This window comes from Podarcis liolepis (genome assembly GCF_965112155.1).
Source record: "Podarcis liolepis genome assembly, chromosome: 12".
NCBI classification, from domain to species: domain Eukaryota; kingdom Metazoa; phylum Chordata; class Lepidosauria; order Squamata; family Lacertidae; genus Podarcis; species Podarcis liolepis.
The window spans coordinates 8,096,463-8,113,842 of NC_139563.1; the positions used below are offsets into that span (position 1 = coordinate 8,096,463).

The 17,380-nt window shown below is 45.2% G+C and overlaps 1 protein-coding gene and 1 long non-coding RNA gene across 3 annotated transcripts in view; one reads left to right on the forward strand and one right to left on the reverse strand.

Annotated features, from left to right (window-relative positions):
• Nucleotides 1-17,380, reverse strand: part of GHRHR (growth hormone releasing hormone receptor) — a 395,967-nt gene that overhangs the window by 373,213 nt on the left and 5,374 nt on the right. For both annotated transcript variants that reach the window (XR_014517438.1, XM_083467128.1), the window contains exons 3-10: nt 16,299-16,406; nt 14,615-14,712; nt 7,624-7,721; nt 6,786-6,918; nt 4,315-4,468; nt 3,250-3,310; nt 2,146-2,215; nt 1,192-1,283 (exon numbers count right to left, since the gene is read on the reverse strand). Coding sequence is in view for 1 of the 2 variants with exons in the window: in XM_083467128.1 (XP_083323254.1) it covers nt 1,192-1,283; nt 2,146-2,215; nt 3,250-3,310; nt 4,315-4,468; nt 6,786-6,918; nt 7,624-7,721; nt 14,615-14,712; nt 16,299-16,406 (814 nt within the window). In the remaining variant the exon portion in view is untranslated. The remainder of the gene's footprint in view (nt 1-1,191; nt 1,284-2,145; nt 2,216-3,249; nt 3,311-4,314; nt 4,469-6,785; nt 6,919-7,623; nt 7,722-14,614; nt 14,713-16,298; nt 16,407-17,380) is intronic.
• LOC310689551 overlaps nt 7,205-17,380 on the forward strand; it is a 46,658-nt gene continuing 36,482 nt past the window's right edge. Inside the window, exon 1 of the long non-coding RNA XR_014517479.1 lies at nt 7,205-7,354. This is a non-coding gene — a long non-coding RNA (uncharacterized lncRNA). The remainder of the gene's footprint in view (nt 7,355-17,380) is intronic.

The following is a 17,380-nucleotide window of genomic DNA, read 5'->3' on the forward strand; positions in this document are numbered from 1 at the left end:
TACATAACAGCTAACAAGAAGGTGCAGCCATTGGCACCTCCTGCGCTGGTTGTAAGTAAAGAGGCAGGTGGGTGTGACGTTAACATATGAGAGTGCCGGAGGTGAAATAGTTAAACAGGTTACCCAATCAGAACCCAGGGGGTGGGGTCAGAGGGACTATAAAACCAGCTCTGGGAGGGGCAAAGGGGGGAGTTCGTTGGGAGTTTGGTTGGAGTGGAAGTGAATTGGGATAGAGTCTGTGGGTAGGTTGAGTTAGTGTAGCGAAATAAGCTGAGTCAGGAACAGTTAGGAGCTAGGAAGACAAGTAAATATCTGCGAGGTGGTTTAGTGAGGGAGAGCAGGTAGCGGAAGTTATAGGTCTGGATAGGCACCCCATGATTGTAATTGACCAATACTGTTTATGAAACCACACGCTTGTTAAACTGCAATAAATAAACAGAAGTTTATGTTAACCCTGAATGGACTCAGTATTGTACCAGGTAAGGCCTGGGTGGTGGCAGCGAGAAATAATGTAGTGGCACAGGGATCAATAGACGATGAAACATCCGGGGACCCTGTGTGATCGCCACAGTGGGGACTGGCTGAGATTGGTGGATCAGTGCCCCATTCCCTCATACTCTGTGGCCATGAATCCTGTACATTTGCTGCATGTTCTTAAAGGAAGCCCCAATCCATCCTGAGCTTGCTACCACTCAGGCAGAGGGAGAGGTCTGGAGCAGGACCACACTACTGGCCGAGAGACGAAAAACATTTGGCTTCTCCTCTCCTCGAACTGTTCATGCTCCAGTTTTATAACTGAGAACTAAGTGCCTGGGTTTGCTTGTTTTTCCTCCTCCCTCCTCCTCCCTTTTTTCCTTTTGTGCTGTGCCTCTTAGATTGCAAGCCTGGGAGCAGACACTGCCTCATTACTGAAATATACAAGGCACTCCAGGAGTCTTTTTAGCCAAAGAGTAGGGTTTGTTTTTTAATGCCTGAAATAAATAAAATAGTACATAAACAATCATTCCCAATGTGTCACACCCCCACCCCAGATGTTCTAGAATTAAGGAATGGAAAAGAAACATTCCACTACCTTCACCCCATTCCAAATTCATAGGAACGTCAGATCTTTCTCTAAGCCCTCTGCTCAAAAATATGTTCACAGTATGCAGCCTGCCAGCACTTCATGCTGGCCGGTTCCACTCAATTCACCTGTACTGAGATGAGTTGTTGAAACTGATTTGTCCCGGGTCCAGTTTTTTCAGCAGGATTCTGATGATGTTGATAAAAAGAATGAAGTTGACCTGTCCCAGATGTAGGGAGGAGAGAGGAGAAGAGGGAAGAAGAGAGCACAGTTAATGTTAAGACAATATATTTTTTTATTGATTGATGGATTGATTGGCCGCCCTTCACCAGATTTAAAATATATCCTCTGAAATGTTCTGGATGGAGGAATGATCTTGATGGCTGAGGGAATGGGGGGAAATATTCAAATCATATTCTGGAAAACACACTCGTTTTCTTTCTTTTCTTTTCAGATATATTTACAGCGGTACCTCTGGATGTGAACGGGATCTGTTCCAGAGCCCCATTCGCATCCTGAAAGGAACGTATGACGCGACTGCGCGACTGCGCCTGTGCGGGTCGCGTTTCGTCTCTTCCGCGCATGCGCGTGACATCATTTTGAGCATCTCTGCATGTGCGAGCGGCGAAACCCAGAAGTAACGTGTTCCGTTACTTCCAGGTCGCCACGGAGCGCAACCTGAAAGCACTCAACCTGAAGCGTATTCATCCCGAGGTATGACTGTATTGATATTTGCCCAAAGATATACAAAAGTTCATACCCAATACAAGCACACTCTTTTTCTATGGGAGTTAAAAATAAAAGAAAAAAATCTCAGAAAACCCTCTTCCGAGAAGGTTTGGCTTACTCTGCAATAAACCACGACATTAACAACAACAACAACCAAATAACCACTAGAACCACTGGATAAAACTAAGCAGTAGGCAAGATTTAAAAAGGCCTTGACTGGGATGAAGCGTTAGCAGTCTTTGAACTTCTCTCTCTCTCTCTCTCTCTCTCCTTAACACACACACACACACACAGTTATGAAAGCCAGAACTTCCCACCATTCAAATGTACAAAAAGGCAAATAGTATACATACCCCAACAGAAAATATAATGGGTCCTTTGATTAGCCACCAGTAAGGAGAACCCTGGTTTGCATCCCAGCAACTGGAAAGAACATGCAATGGTTAATGCAAATGAACGTGTGATCTTTTCCGAATATTGTATGACTGAATTATTTATCCTTCCTCTTGTGTCTCCCTCTCCATTGGTATTGGTGGAGTGGAGGGTGGTCCGTTCTTAACAGGGCCGGCCCTACTATTTTACAGAGACAACTGCCTCAGGGGACAGAGGAGGCAGCAGTCAAATGTGGGAAGACAGTGCTTGTATGTGCAACACAGCCGACTTGTGGCACCCTCTAATCAAGGCAGTCTTAAATCTGCTTTGTCTCATTTTTGCATCACTTTACAATCTCTTTTGTTTAAAAAGTCCTCCTCCAAAATTTGCCAGCATTTTACTGTGTATTTTTACACAATGCTTTGCCCAAATCAGGGATGTCCCTGGAAAACAGGGACACTTGGAGGGTCTGAGATGAGAAATGCCATAAGGGTCTTCCGGTGTGGTGTAGTGGTTAGGAGCGGTAGACTCGTAATCTGGTGAACTGGGTTCGCTTCTCTGCTCCTCCACATGCAGCTGCTGGGTGACCTTGGGCTAGACACACTTCTCTGAAGTCTCTCAGCCCCACAACCTCACAGAGTGTTTGTTGTGGGGTAGGAAGGGAAAGGAGAATGTTAGCCGCTTTGAGACTCCTTCGGGTAGTGATAAAGCGGGATATCAATTCCAAACTCTTCTTCTTCTTCTTTACCTGAGCAATAATGATCTTCCAGGCAATTTTTTTGGATTTTTGTGTGTGTTAAGCATCAGCCCAACACTAATCTGACCACTTTAAGCCTGCACAACTTGTGATACACACACATTACAATCCAAACACAGGCCAACAGCCACCACTTGCCACGTTTGCAATAGCAGGTTGACCACCAAAAAGGAGATGAGATGAACACCTCTAGGGTGAGTAACCATGCATGGCTCATAGATCCATAGCTTGGTGGGCCAGTATTTCTGGAAGCCTGGATTACATTCTTGTCTCCTGTGCCCTCCCGCCCCCCTCATTTTTATGAATCTGAACATAGGACATGACTCACGAAATGTCTTCGAAATGCACCTTGACTAATATCCACAGTATGGTAAAAAATGTTGGAACACCTGTAGGATCGAAAACAGAGGACATGGTGATTTTTATGGATGCGATCAACCCGCATCATTTTCCAAAACTGACCACCTACTTGTTAAGGGGACAGATCCTTGATCTGTGTCTCTAGAGCAGGTGTGATGAACCTTTGGCTCTCCAAATGTTGCTGTACTACAACTCCCATCATTCCTGGCCATGCTTGTTGGGGGCTGATGGGAGTTGTAGTCCAGCAGCATCCAGACAGCGGCGGTGCATATGCCCACGCTGTCCAGGGCAGCCATGCTCCCGAGGGGGAGGGTGGCAGGGAGGGTGCCCTCCCAGGCACGGGATAGCCGTTCTGGTGCCCGGTGTTGGGATTCCATCCCACCCTTTGCTGCAGACATAGGATTGTTACATGTCACATGTCTGTTTACATTCCAGCACAGATGGCTGGCGTGAGCGGAACTTCCGCTCCGTATGGCTTTTGTTTTCTGTCTCTCTCCGAGAAGACGGCAAGGAGAGATGCCATGTTTTCTTTGTCCTGATTTATGTGTAATAAATGCGTAGTTTAGTATGTGTCTACAGCCTCAAGCCTCTTCTGTTGTGCATTTTACACGCTGAGTAAAGTGTGTTCAAATCTGCAAGCTTGAGTCACTGATGCACATTGGAGCAGAGGTTGATGGATCTCCGCAGCGGCAAGGCTGAGGGGAGACGCTCCAGCTGGGGCCAAGCCAGCTGGCCTTTTTGACCCCAGATTCTGACATTGAGGTTATGGGCCCAGATATGAGGCTTTACACCGGAGTAGGACTGCTGTTGGCTGCTGCAGCATTCCGGGGATTTATGAGGTAATGTGCAGCGTGCACAGGATCAGAGTTCAAGGGCAAATTCCAGCCAGGCAAAAGCACTTGGGGGTGAAGCAGAGTTAGTGAGGGGTTGTTGCCTGGATAAACATCTAGGGTCCAGACTTGGGGTGGCTTGGAGAGCAGCATTTGGCTTGCCAGCCTGAGGTCCACCACTACTGCAAGTCCTCCTCACTTACCCCAGCCAAACAGCATGAGCCACCAGTAATATTTTCGTCCATGGGGAAAGGAGGACAGCAGCAGGCAGTTGAGGTAGAGAGCTTCCACCAGCAGCCACATGAAGTTAGCCATTGTGAAATATTGACAGAAAACCACCGAGATCTTGCATTCGGTCTAAAGAACACAGAAAGTGAAACTTCAACGAGCACCTTCATTTGTAGGGCATTGCTTTGGTTTTTTGGGTTGTGTGTGTGTGTGTTATTATTATTATTACTATTATTTCTTAAATTTGCATACAGCCCTTCATAAAAGATCTCATGGCAGTTCACAGCATAGAAATACAAAACAGAAACACAAAAGACATAATATGAACAAGAACAAAACAAACCCAGAACCCTTCTATAGGTGCCCTGACGGCACAAACTATAGGCTCCCATATTGCACAAACTACCCCTGAGATTCAAGGGAGCTTCAGAAGGAAATTATGGAGAGGGTAGAAACATTCATTTGTTGTGGACTACAACTCCCATAATCCATGGCCATTGTCCGTGCTTGCTGGGGCTGATGGCAGTTGGAGTACAACGTTTGGACACAGGTTCCTCAGCCCAATTCTAACAGCATCCATGTGTAGGATTTGTAGATTTGGGGCATATCAGTTTTCAAATTCTCTACATTTTGCAGCAATTTGTGAATTTTATTTTTAAAAGATTTGTCAGCCTAACCTTACTGTATGCTTGTGAAACACGGGCCACTTATAAATGCCATCTCCAACTCCTCAAAAGATTCCATCAATGATGTCTCCAGAAATTTTTACACATCACTTGGGAAGACAGGCAAACTAATGCCAGTGTACTGGAAGAGGCAAATATCACCCGTGTTGAAGCAATGATTCTTCAACATCAACTTTGTTGGACTGGTCATGCTTTGTGGATGCCTGGTTATCATCTTCCAAAGCAACAACTCTATTCTGAACTTAAAAATGGAAAGCGTAATGCTGGTGGTCAACAAAAGAGGTTTAGAGACTCTATCAAGGCAAATCTTTAAAAATGTAGAATAAACACCGACAACTAGGAAACACTTGCCTGTGAACGCTCCAATTGGCGAACAGCCTTTACCAAAGGTGTCACACGTTTTGAAGAAACTTGAACTCAGGACACAAGGGAGAAACGTGCTAAGAGGGAGGCACGTTTGGCAAACCCTCACCATGATCAACTCCCACCTGGAAACCAATGTCTCCACTGTGGAAGGATGTGTGGATCCAGAACTGGCCTCCACAGTCACTTACAGACTCATTGTTAAGACTATATTCATGGAAGACAATCTTAATTGGCTATGAGGAATCGAAGAAGAAGAAGAAGAAGAAGAAGAAGAAGAAGAAGAAGAAGAAGAAGAAGAAGAAGAGTGCAATTTTCTTTCACCAATGTACACGTTTCCACAAGCAGTTTCCCCTAATATAATGCATTTTGTATGTTATTTTTACTAATAAGTTCCCTTTTTATGTTTGCTTCCTCCCAGTGCTACTTTTCTAGATAAAGAAGTGCCAGAACTCACCATGAACGCCTCCCTTGTTCTCTTAGAACGGCAATGGTGCCCAACCTGAGAGGTGCTGGAACAGAGTTCTGGTGAGTTCCAGCTGAAAAAAAGCCTTACTTTCCCCTGATATGTGCATTTTTGTAAACCTCGTTTGCAGTTGGAGGCAAGAAAGCTTCCAAATTTCCTGGAAACCAAAAGAGGTGAGGGCTGTTTGTGAGTTTCCACAGGCATCTGGTGAGAACAGGATGCTGGACTAGATAGGCAAACTGGCCTGATCCTGCAGGCCTTATGTTCTTATGTTTGGAGAACTTCATCACAAAATTCAGATAAGTGTGAATTTAGAAAACTAGCTGTGTTTCGGTTTGCATTTTATCATTATTATCGTTATTATTAAATTTATACTCCAACCTTTTCCCTCAAGTTAGTTTACCGATTAAAAAATGAAAACAGCTAAAAACAAAATGTTTTGGAAAATTCTGATTTGATAGATTCAGCATTAAATGAGTGTTGAGTTGCTCTTTTCCCTCCCTCTCAGGGACTTATTATACCCAGAGAAGTGGTGGTGAGTCAGGGACGTTCAGACTCGGCAACCAATTCATGAAATTGAGCTGCTGTGTTCCTAAGGCCTGACACCCAGCCAAGGCTGTGAAGATTGTATTCTTGTTAATAAAAAGTTAACTCCGACTTTGAATGGTGTGATTTACTGCTGGCTCACTTTGTGACAGACTCTGTCTCCAGCTGAAAGCAGAATGCCAGATTACATGAAGCTTTGTTCTGCTAGAACCAGGCAGTTGGTGTGCCCCCCCCTCCCTTTAGCTTCTTCAGAAGGTTCCCAGGCTATAGTTTGTGCTTTAGGAGAAGGAGCAAGCAGAGGAAAGCAGCCCTGGTACCCTTGTGGCCATGACACACACAGATGAAAACCAGAGATACAAGCAAGTCACACTTTTTTACACCTTACCGTGGAAAAGCTACAATAATCAACATCTTCTGTTTTGAAAAGAACCTCATCCTTGACGAAGACGGCAATGGTCTTCAGGATGAAGGTGAAAAAGAGATGGACATGGATGTAGTTTCTGGGGCAACGGAGCCTCCTGCAGGAGCAGAACATGGAACCATAAGAGGCTGAGAGCAGCAGCTAAGAGACCGTCAGTGTCAACCCTATGCTTGTCTACCTAGTAAACTTAAGTAGTAGTAACAGTAATCATCATCGTCGTCGTCATTTTATTATTTGCACCCTGCCCATTTGGCAGGGTTGCCCCAGACATTCTGGGCAGCTTTCAACGCATATAAAAACACCAAACATCAAAAAATTCCTGATACAGGGCTGCCTTCAGATGTCTTCTAAAAGGTGTGTAGCTCCTTGACATCTGATGGGAGGGCGTTCCACAGGGCGGGCACCACCACCGAAAAGGCCCTCTGCCTGGTTCCCTCCAACTTCACTTCTCGCAGTGAGGGAACCACCAGAAGGCCCTCGGAGCTGGACCTCAGTGTCCAAGTTGAATGATGGGGGTGGAGATGCTCCTTCAGGTATACTGGGCTGAGACCATTGAAGGTTTTAAAGGTCAGCACCAACACTTTGCTCGGAAACATACTGGGAGCCAATGTAGATCCTTTAAGTGTTACATGGTTCTTACAGCCACTCGCTGTCACCAGTCTAGCTGATGTAATAAAAGATAGCTCAATGTTCAGGCAGAAATGCAATCCCTTGGAGGAAGGGATTCTCCTAAAGTCATATACCTCTAGTGATCCCCCCCCCCCGGCACAGCACTCTACCTGTCACGTTCCCATGAACATACCTGAATGCGATGAGGACCATGATGGCCATAGCAAGGGAGGTGGTGGAGATGCTGTAGCCCACAGTGTAGATGGTTTTGACGGTTGTCAGGTAGGCGTGCTGAAATGGAAGAAGAACAAGGGCATCGACAGGATGAATCTTATTATAGAAAAGTATTGGATAGCCGTTACCAGACGAACCCAAAATATTGAACCATTTGAAAGATGCCGTAGTAGAGGAGGATTTGGCGGTAACGTTGAACTATCTCCTGCAAAATAAAAATGGCTAAATCATGTGGGGGGGGGGGGAGAGAGCCACCAGCAGCAGCCCCAGTCTCAGAATGGTTTGAAAGAATATGGGATATTGTAAAGTCGATTGAATACATGTCCTACAATAGAGCAACGAATGTACAAACAAAGAGATTCTTGCAAAGAGGGGCACCATCGGTTATGATCTGGGAGGATAAATGCCCTGTGGTCTGTTATGCAATGGTCTGAGAACCTCACTGGCCTGGCTGCATTTGAACGTCAGTTTCATGTGGATATCTGTTTGGACATCTGGAGGCTGTAAGTTGACTTATATGTTTGACTTAAGGTATATGTATTGGTAGGGAGCGGGTGGCCCTGTGGTTTAAACCACTGAGCCTCTTGGGTTTGCTAATTGGAAGGTCGGCGGTTCGAATCCCTGTGACGGGCTGAGCTCCCGTTGCTCTGTCCCAGCTCCTGCCACCCTAGCAGTTCGAAAGCACAGCAGTGCAAGTAGATAAATAGATACCGCTGTGGTGGGAAGGTAAACGGCATTTCCGTGTGCTCTGGTTTCCGTCACGGTGTCCCGTTGTGCCAGAAGCGGTTTAGTCATGTGTCAGGGAGAGGCAAACAGGAAAAGTTGAAAGGACAGAAACCAGCAGTTATAGAGAGCCTAAAGAGATTATCAGCAGCTTGTCGTCTGACAGTCAGTCTGACGTAGAGGGGGAGGAGGATGAGCCTGGGACAAGTCATGCTGTACACAGAGAAAGTAAGGGGAGGAGTTTTCGCAGACTTGCATGCTGGGTGCGGAAAAGAAGGAAGTAACATAAGAGGGAGCAACTGACCCACAAGGGGAAGGAGGTTAATGGAAACGCTGGAGATGTACGTTTGAACTTTGTCAAATAAATTGATTGTTTGGAACTGGCTGGGAGCCCGGAGTCTTATCTATGGCCAGCTGGACAGCACTAAGCCTCTGAAATCATGCTGGCCACATGACCTGGAAAGGTGTCTGTGGACAAACACCAACTCCCTTGGCCTGAAAAGCGAGATGAGCCCACACCCCACAGTTGCCTTTGACTGGACTTAACCGTCCAGGGGTCCTTTATCTTTACTTACAAGTATTGGTGGCTTCTGTGCCCACTGATGGTGGGGTTTTGTTATTTCTTATTTGTTTAATGCATTTCTATTCAACTCTTAAGCCAGGAAGGTTCCCACAGTGACTACATACATCCAATTAAAGCAGGATTGTCCCTGCTCACAGGCTTACAATCAGAAGAAACACGACACACTGGTCTCCCAGGGTAAGAGGCTGGGAGGAGACAGGAAAAATACCAGGTGAGAGCTGGGAGGAGCTACTATCTTCTGTAGGTGGTTGTAAGGGCTAAGAATTACTTTTAAGAGGTAAAGAAACTGAAGGTACATTCTTTCACCTTTGGTGGACGTGCCCAAGGATTAAGGCTTTCTGGGAGATGATATATAATGAATTGAAAAAGGTATTTAAATATACCTTCTTGAAGAAACCAGAGGCCTTTCTCCTGGGCATAGTCGGCCAATTGGTGTTAAAGAAGGACAGAACTTTCTTTATGCTACAACAGCAGCAAGAATACTTATTGCAAAGTATTGGAAGACACAAGACTTACCCACTCTGGAAGAATGGCAGATGAAAGTGATGGACTACATGGAATTGGCGGAAATGACTGGCAGAATCCGAGACCAGGGAGAAGAGTCGGTGGAACAAGATTGGAGGAAATTTAAAGACTATTTACAGAAATATTGCAAAATTAAGGAATGTTAGAATGATGTTGGATTGAAGTTAAGTGGTTTCTAGCTGTAATGGTTTAAAAGAATATGGAAAAATTGGATTTTTAATAGGTAAAAATTTAATGTTATAATATATTAAGATTAAGGATCAGGATAATAAGGAGGGAAAGGAATGGCTGAACTAATAAATTGAACTGGAATACAAAAAGGGAGGTATGAGGAGGTCCGGGAAACAAGTAAATGAAAGATAAGTGATGTAAAGATGGAATTATTTTTAACTGTTTTTTATTTCCTATTTTTTCTTTTTTATTATGTAATATTGTGAAAACTTTAATAAATATTTATATATAAAAAAAAGAATTACTTTTAAGAGAGGACTCCATCTTGCACTTATTTTGTTTGAATTTTTGTAACCGCTATTTTAATGTATTGTGGAAAACTTTAATAAAAATCTAATTGCCAAAGAAACACAACAACACAAGGTAAAGGGGAACAGGAGAGGTGGAGAATGAAAACTCAGGCACCAATTCTTAAACAGTTATTATTAGTACTATTTGTAAATTATTTCTCTCTCTCTCTCTCTCTCTCTCTCTCTCTCTCTCTCTAACACACACACACAAACACACACACACACACACTTCTTTCCCCTTCTCTTTCTTTTTGCTAACTTTGTAAGTATTTTCTTTTTAAGAAAGAAAACAAATGCTTTTAAATAACTAACAATTCTCTGTGGGCTTTAGCTACTGTTCCAAAAGACTACCCGCTTCCCGTTGCAATGAAATATTGCAAATAGAAAGCAGATTTGAGGCTTAATGGTCAATTATAAGCAAATGGCAGACAACAATAACACGTGTGAGCCACAACAATGATTCAGATTTCCATTCTACTGCTTGGAAAAAGATGTGCACTTTTGAACAGGGAACACAGTGTGCCTTTCAGACCACTGTGGATAATCTTTCCTTTGTGGTTGTTTGTTTGCTTACTGCCGCCATCCCACTCTTTGGCCCCGGAGGGTTTCCAGCAAACAATTAAATATTGAAACTACTAGGTTAAAAAAAAAAGCAAAAACAACAACCCACATGAACAGAGCATATAATTATAAAATAGTGGAACAGTAAAAACAAATACCATAGAATCACAGAATTGTAGAATTGTAGAATTGGAAGGGACCATGAGGGTCATCAAATCAAACTCCCTGAAATGCAGGAATCTTTTGCCCCACGTGGGGCTCGAACCCACAATTCTCATGCTATAAACAGATGAACAATCTGGGCCAAGCAAGCATAAACTCCTGAAATCCTTCAGGTATAGATTCCAACAAATCTGCAGAAATATTGTGTGCTCTACACTGAACAACCAAACGGTTTTGAACCTCAGCATTCCTCCCTGCAGCCTGCTTCGAAAACAGCAAGTATTAGAGATAGTTTTTTAGTCTTCGAAACCTCAGAGGAGGCAGGAACACCACTGAGCTCATAACCTAGAAGCCTTGGAGCCAACCGTCTCAGCATCAGCAAGCGCCAGGGGGTCCCCAAGAGGGTTGCTAAGCTTCCCAAACAGAGCTCTGCCACTATTAGTTTGGAGCAAATGTGTAGGAGTGTCCCAAACTTCTGAAGAGAAGCAGGAGATTAAAGATATAAGATATAAAGATTAAAGATATAAAGATATAAAAAAAGCATGAAGACTAGTCTCCCACAGGACAGGAAAGGTATGGTGCTTTGTTCAACAAAAATATAAAACATGGCTGGCGAAACCTGTGGCCCTTCAGGTGTCACACCAACCCCAGCTCATGTGGATGACGGGCAAGGATGAGAAAACCTGCAATATCTGGATGGCAACAGCTTCCCAGCCCTGGTACAAAACCAAGGAAGTGGCCCAGACTTTGTGGAATGTATCATCTCTGGAGCAGTCAAATACAACATTTCCTGTTTGCCCAGAGTGGACACACAGGGGAGTGTTGCTCCAGCCAGGAGGACTTCCTGTCTCACCTGGTCTGGAGCATCCTCCCCCTGTGTGTGACCAGGTAGGTGGGCGTGACCCTGGCAGCCCCTACAAAAGGGCCAGTCACACAGCCATCTTCCCTTCTCCCTTCTCTCTCTTGACTCTTCCTGATGCTCTTATGCTGTCTGCTGGCTCTCAGCTAGCAGCACATGGGCTCATTCACCACATGGGATGAACCCACACTCTCTTCTGTAACTACAAGCTAAAGCCTGCCTTCAGGGGTCATACTGTGAACTGAATGTAAGTAAACTTCTTATTACTTTTAAAAGAAAACTGTTGTATCATTATTGTTTTAAAGAGGGAGCTAAAGGAGTTAAAGGGAGTTAAAGGAGTTAAAGTTAAAGGGAAAGTTTAAGGGACGTGGGTTAAACCACATAGCCTAGGGCTTGCCGATCAGAAGGTCGGCAGTTCAAATCCCCGCGACAGGGTGAGCTCCCGTTGCTCGGTCCCTGCTCCTACCAACCTAGCAGTTCGAAAGCACGTCAAGTGCAAGTATATAAATAGGTACCGCTCTGGAGGGAAGGTAAACGGTGTTTCCGTGTGCTGCTCTGGTTCACCAGAAGCAGCTTAATAATGCTGGCCACAAGACCTGGAAGCTGTGCACTGGCTCCCTCAGCCAATAAAGCGAGATGAGCGCCACAACCCCAGAGTTGTTGATACAGAGTTGTTGATACGGACCCTTAAAGGGGAATTTACCAGGAAGAAATCCAATCTGGAGAAGCCAGACTGGATTGCTTAACTCAAGAGATGCTAATGCATCTACCAACTGGCTTTCTGCAATGTACAGGGAATGTGCTCTGCTACTAGCTCACTAGTGTGAGTGAGGAAGGATAATATTTAATCAATATATCCTCTCCTACTATAAACAACATTCCCACAGACTTGAGGCTGGTAGAGCTGGGAATGGTTCACACCAGCAAGGCCTTTGATGTTTACAACAGAGCAGAACAGGGAGCTGTCCGTGACACCAGTGGTGCTGAAGCTGAGTAGTAGCCCTTGTAGGGCTACTCAGAATGTGTTGGGGACTTAGACCAGAGGCCTGGGTTAGGGAGAATGGTGCCTTTCTAGACTCTTGACTCAGAAACCAAACTGAGCCCCCTTTCTGAATGGTAGCAATTTAATGCCAAAGCAGTGTACTGGCTAGATCAGGAGAGGGGGACTTATGGATCTCCATATGTACTTGTACTTCGGCTCTCAACAGGCCTAGCTGGCATGCCCAGTAGTCAGGGATGATGGGAGTTAAAGTCCAACAGCATTGGGAGAGCTTCAAAGTCACACTCAACTGTGAACCTAAGCCAATCTCTCTCTCTCTCTCTCTCTCTCTCTCTCTCTCTCTCTCTCTCTCTCTCTCCTTCTCTCCCTCCCTCCCTCCCTCCCTCTCTCTGTCAAACCATGTACACCACCCTGAACTAGGGGGATAAATTTGATTCAGTTCACATTTAACTCAGAACTGACCAAATCCACACTTTCCAAAAGCAATATGTGGACCAAAATTCAGCCATCCTTCAAAATTTACTTTTCTTGGAATTTTGGAATGTCATTCTCCTGCCAAGTACTGTGTACAAGAACGAATACAACTCACACAAAAACATCACGTTATGGAAAATTGTTTTGAAAAACAGAAGTGTATATTAGAAAGTAACACTAAAATCTGACGGGTTTTGATGAAAATAAATTGCATACAGGTGTGGAAATGTAGAGAACAGAACCTGAGATTTGAAAGAAGAGAAACAGGAAATTATAACACTCACCGAACCCTATTCTGAATTTCTTGGACGAAATGGGGGGATGTAAGAAATACGTTCCCCTTCATGGATCACTGCCTTGTAACGGCGAAAGGGCTTGGATAACTCCAAGACGCTATGAGCTATGCTGTGCAGGGCCACCCAAGATGGACAGGTCATAGCTGAGAGTTTAGACTAAATGTGATCCACTTGGAGAAGGAACTGACAAACCACTCCAGTATTTTGCCAAGAAAACTCCATGGACATAAATAAGGAGAAGCTTTGAGAAGAAAGTGAGAGTTTCCAAGGGATGCACTGATTCATGGGGTCACAGAGAGTTGAACACGACTAAGACAACAACAACAAAGAAACACGTTAAGTGTGGTACCAGAATAGTAGGAGGCAGAGTCCTTCCCTGACTTGAAAAGTGTGCCAGTCCAAGAGATTGTGATGGCCTGGGACTTGGGCTCAGACTCGGAACCAGAGGAGTCTCAGTCTGCACCGGATCCTCTACCTCAGGTGGCACCTGAACAAAGTCTGGGGCCTGATTCTGAAGAGTCCCAGTCTGCACAGGTTCCCCTGCAACAAGCACCAGCTGGGCTGAGTCAGGGGCCTGAGCCTGCCCTGGCTCCAGATGTGGGGATTACCTCGCTGCCTTCAGCTGGGCCATCACTTACAGCTGCTCCACTACCGGTTTGGTCAGGGGAGGCTGAGGCGGCCTCTGGGTCTAGTAACCCATGGACGTCTCCCGAGCTGCAGAGACTAAGGTCTGAGAGAAGGAAAGAACTAAGTACTTGCAGGAGAAGTGCTCACCTTCGGGCGAGACAGGGAGGTGAGTCACCAGGGGATCAGGACCGGCTGTTACTCCGACAGAGATAAAAGGCTGTCGGGCCCTGCCCCAGGTTGTGGGAGCAACATTGCTGTATGCTAGATCCTGCCTGAGATCCTGTACCTGTCCTTGCCTGGTTTCCTGCCTCGTGTCCTGCCTTGGCCCTGTCTGACTGACTCCTAGCGGAACCTCTGGATTCTGGTCCGGTCCTGGACCACGTTTCATGGGTTACCCCCCAGGGCCAGCACAGAGATCCCCTATCTGCAAAGAAACTCGAACTGCAGAGTTAATTCAATGCCAACTTTTTGAGGCACCATTCCTTGCCATCTATCATGCTCTACCTAATCGCAGGAAGCATTGATCTCCTGAAGAAGTTGCCCCCTTCCACCTTGCCTTCCCCCTGCCTCCCAAATACCAGGGAGTATCATTCTGAGGTACTTATTCAGATCTACCCACCTCATAAAGAGTAACCTCATCTTCCACTGGACATGCTGTGGAATAGGGAGGAAATGGGTCAGACCAGCCCTGAGCTGTGCAGCTTCTTTTCACTGATCCTGTGAACAACAAGGGGGAAAGAGGTCAGAAATGTCAGATGAATTTATTATTTCGGACACAGACCAGTTCCAGCTCACATACAATATCAAGGAAGTCATAAAACATGATAGGGATACATTTGAATTTGCAATTGGGTATAACAGGGACAAGACAGATATGGCAGCAGTTAAAAATATTTAAGTTAAATCTTAATCACTAAAATATAACCTAAAATTATCATTTAAGGCCTTAGTCATTATGGTAGCACAGCTTGTTCCCGAAGTTTTATGGCTGTCGCACAGAATTCGACCATCCTTAGCGTGATCTCTGGGTCCTTGTCCTCTACCAGGGATTTTAGACATTTAAGTTCGGACCTGTTTGGGGATTTTTGTATAGCAGGGATGATAAGTGCCAAGCGTATACGCCCATAGAAATGACAGTGTAACAAGACATGAGAGACAGTTTCTACCTCCATCAAGCCGCAGGGGCAGACACATTCCGCGTATGGTCTACCCTCGAATCTGCCCTGCAATAAGGCAGATGGCAGCACGTTGAATCTAGCGAGGGTAAACGACCGTCTGTATTTAGCTATTTGTAATTTTGACAAATATATTGCTGAGGTGAAGCCTCTCCCATTATCTTTCATTGCTGGGTGTTTGTTCATCTCACTCACGTGACATTGCAGTTCAACATCCCAAATTCGTTGGAAGATTATAGCTCTAGCTTTCTCATAACCAACAGCTATCAGGGCCTGTGGGGAAAACCCCAAGCCTCTTAGCTTTTTGTACAGTGTAGCTTTCCATTTGGATTGGTAGGAATCCAGTAGGGTTACAGGAACCAACCCGACAGGGGAAAATGTAAGATGGGATTCTCTCAGTTCTAAGCTGCCTCTTCTGAGTCCTGTTTTCTTGCAAACTGTGGGTCTCTGCTGCTCATTACAACACTTGAGGCACCCCTACCATTTACTGTATTTTTTGCTCCATAAGATGCACCTGACCATAAGACACACCTAGTTTTAGAGGAGGAAAGGGGGAAAGCCTTGGTTTTTTTGGGATCAGCTCAAAGTTGTGTAGCTTCTTTTGCAAAGGGGAGAAGCCCCCTTTTTGAGGATCAGCTCAAAGTTGTTGAGCTTACTTTGCAAAGGGAAAAAGTCCTGTTTTTATGGGGTTCAACACACAGTTCCGCTGCTTCTTTAGGAAAGGAAAGGGAGCCGTTTCTACAGTTTCCAAACAGATAATCTAACCAGCCAGCCACATGTTGCTGGGGGAACAAACAGCCTCCATCTGCAGAACATTCAACAATGGAGGCCTGGGCAAGGGGGCAAAGGGCCGGAAAGGGAGCCAGCGATCAACCACACATTCGCCCCATAAGACACGCAGACATTTCCCCTTACTTTTTAGGAGGAAAAAGGTGCATCTTATGGAGCGGAAAATACGGTATGTCACTTCTGCGAAAAATCAGAAATTTCACTGGAAACTGTGTTCTTGGAAACATTGGAGGGAATTACTGAAAAAGATACCTCAGGTAACAATATGCAAAGGGTTAAGCGCAGTTGTAAACAATGCCTAGAAACAAATCAACACAACGAGGGTCATGGCACCCTCACCTGGATGCTTTGTGAAGTGGAGAAGGATGCCCGGGCAGGTAAAGGTGAGCGTTTGTCCAGCATTTGTATCCGGCCAGCACAGGAGTTGGTCCCATATTCTCTTGCAACCTTGCAAAGGGAGGGGAAAAGACACTTTGAAATCTCACATCTTTTCACCATTCTTGGAAATGGGAATGCAAAAGCTAATAGAATTATCCCAGTGCCCTGAACTGAGTCCAGAGGCTGATTTGTAACCTCTGGAGCTCCTTCAATATCGTTGCTATAATATTCCTAAATCCATTGGAGGGCATCTCAACCAAAATGTCACAAAACAGCATGCTTTCAAGGACCCAGAAGTTATTATCAGGCTAGACGTTGGCGATGGGGACAGGACCACAAGGGGGGGGGAGCTCTTGGTATTAGTTAAGCCAGCCATATACAGTGGTACCTCTGGTTGCGAACGGGATCTGTTCCAGAGCCTCATTCACAATCTGAGCAGAACGTAACCCACGTCTGCACATGCGCGGGTCGCAATTCGCCGCTTCTGCGCATGTGCATGATGTCATTTTGAGCGTCTGCGCATGCACGAGCAGCAAAGCCCAGAAGTAACCCTTTCCGGTACTTCCAGGTCGCCGCGGGACACAACCTGAAAACACTCAACCTGAAGCAAGCGCAACACAAGGTATGACTTTAAGAGGGGATGTGGGAGGAGCTAAGAGACACTTTCAGATGCTTTAGGCTTATGGAAATTCTTCCCAGGGAGGTTTGTCGAAATCTGTAAGCACATGAAATGCTCTGTTTGAATGTCTGCTAGCCATTCCTGCATTCCTTCTTAGAACTTGTCAAATGCAGACGTCATTGAATGGAGTGACTCCAGCTGCCTTTTCTTCCATTTCCCCCTTTTAAGTTAAACTATAGAAATAGTAAAACTATGGAACGTGCTCTTTCAGGAGGCAGTGATGGCCACCAAGCTGGATGGCTTTTGAAGATGTTGAGACAAACTCACAGAGCGTAAGCTTATCAATGTCTACTAGCCAGGATGGCTGTGATTGTCTCCATGGTTGGAGGCATCTCTGCTTCTGTATACCAACTGGAATACTGCT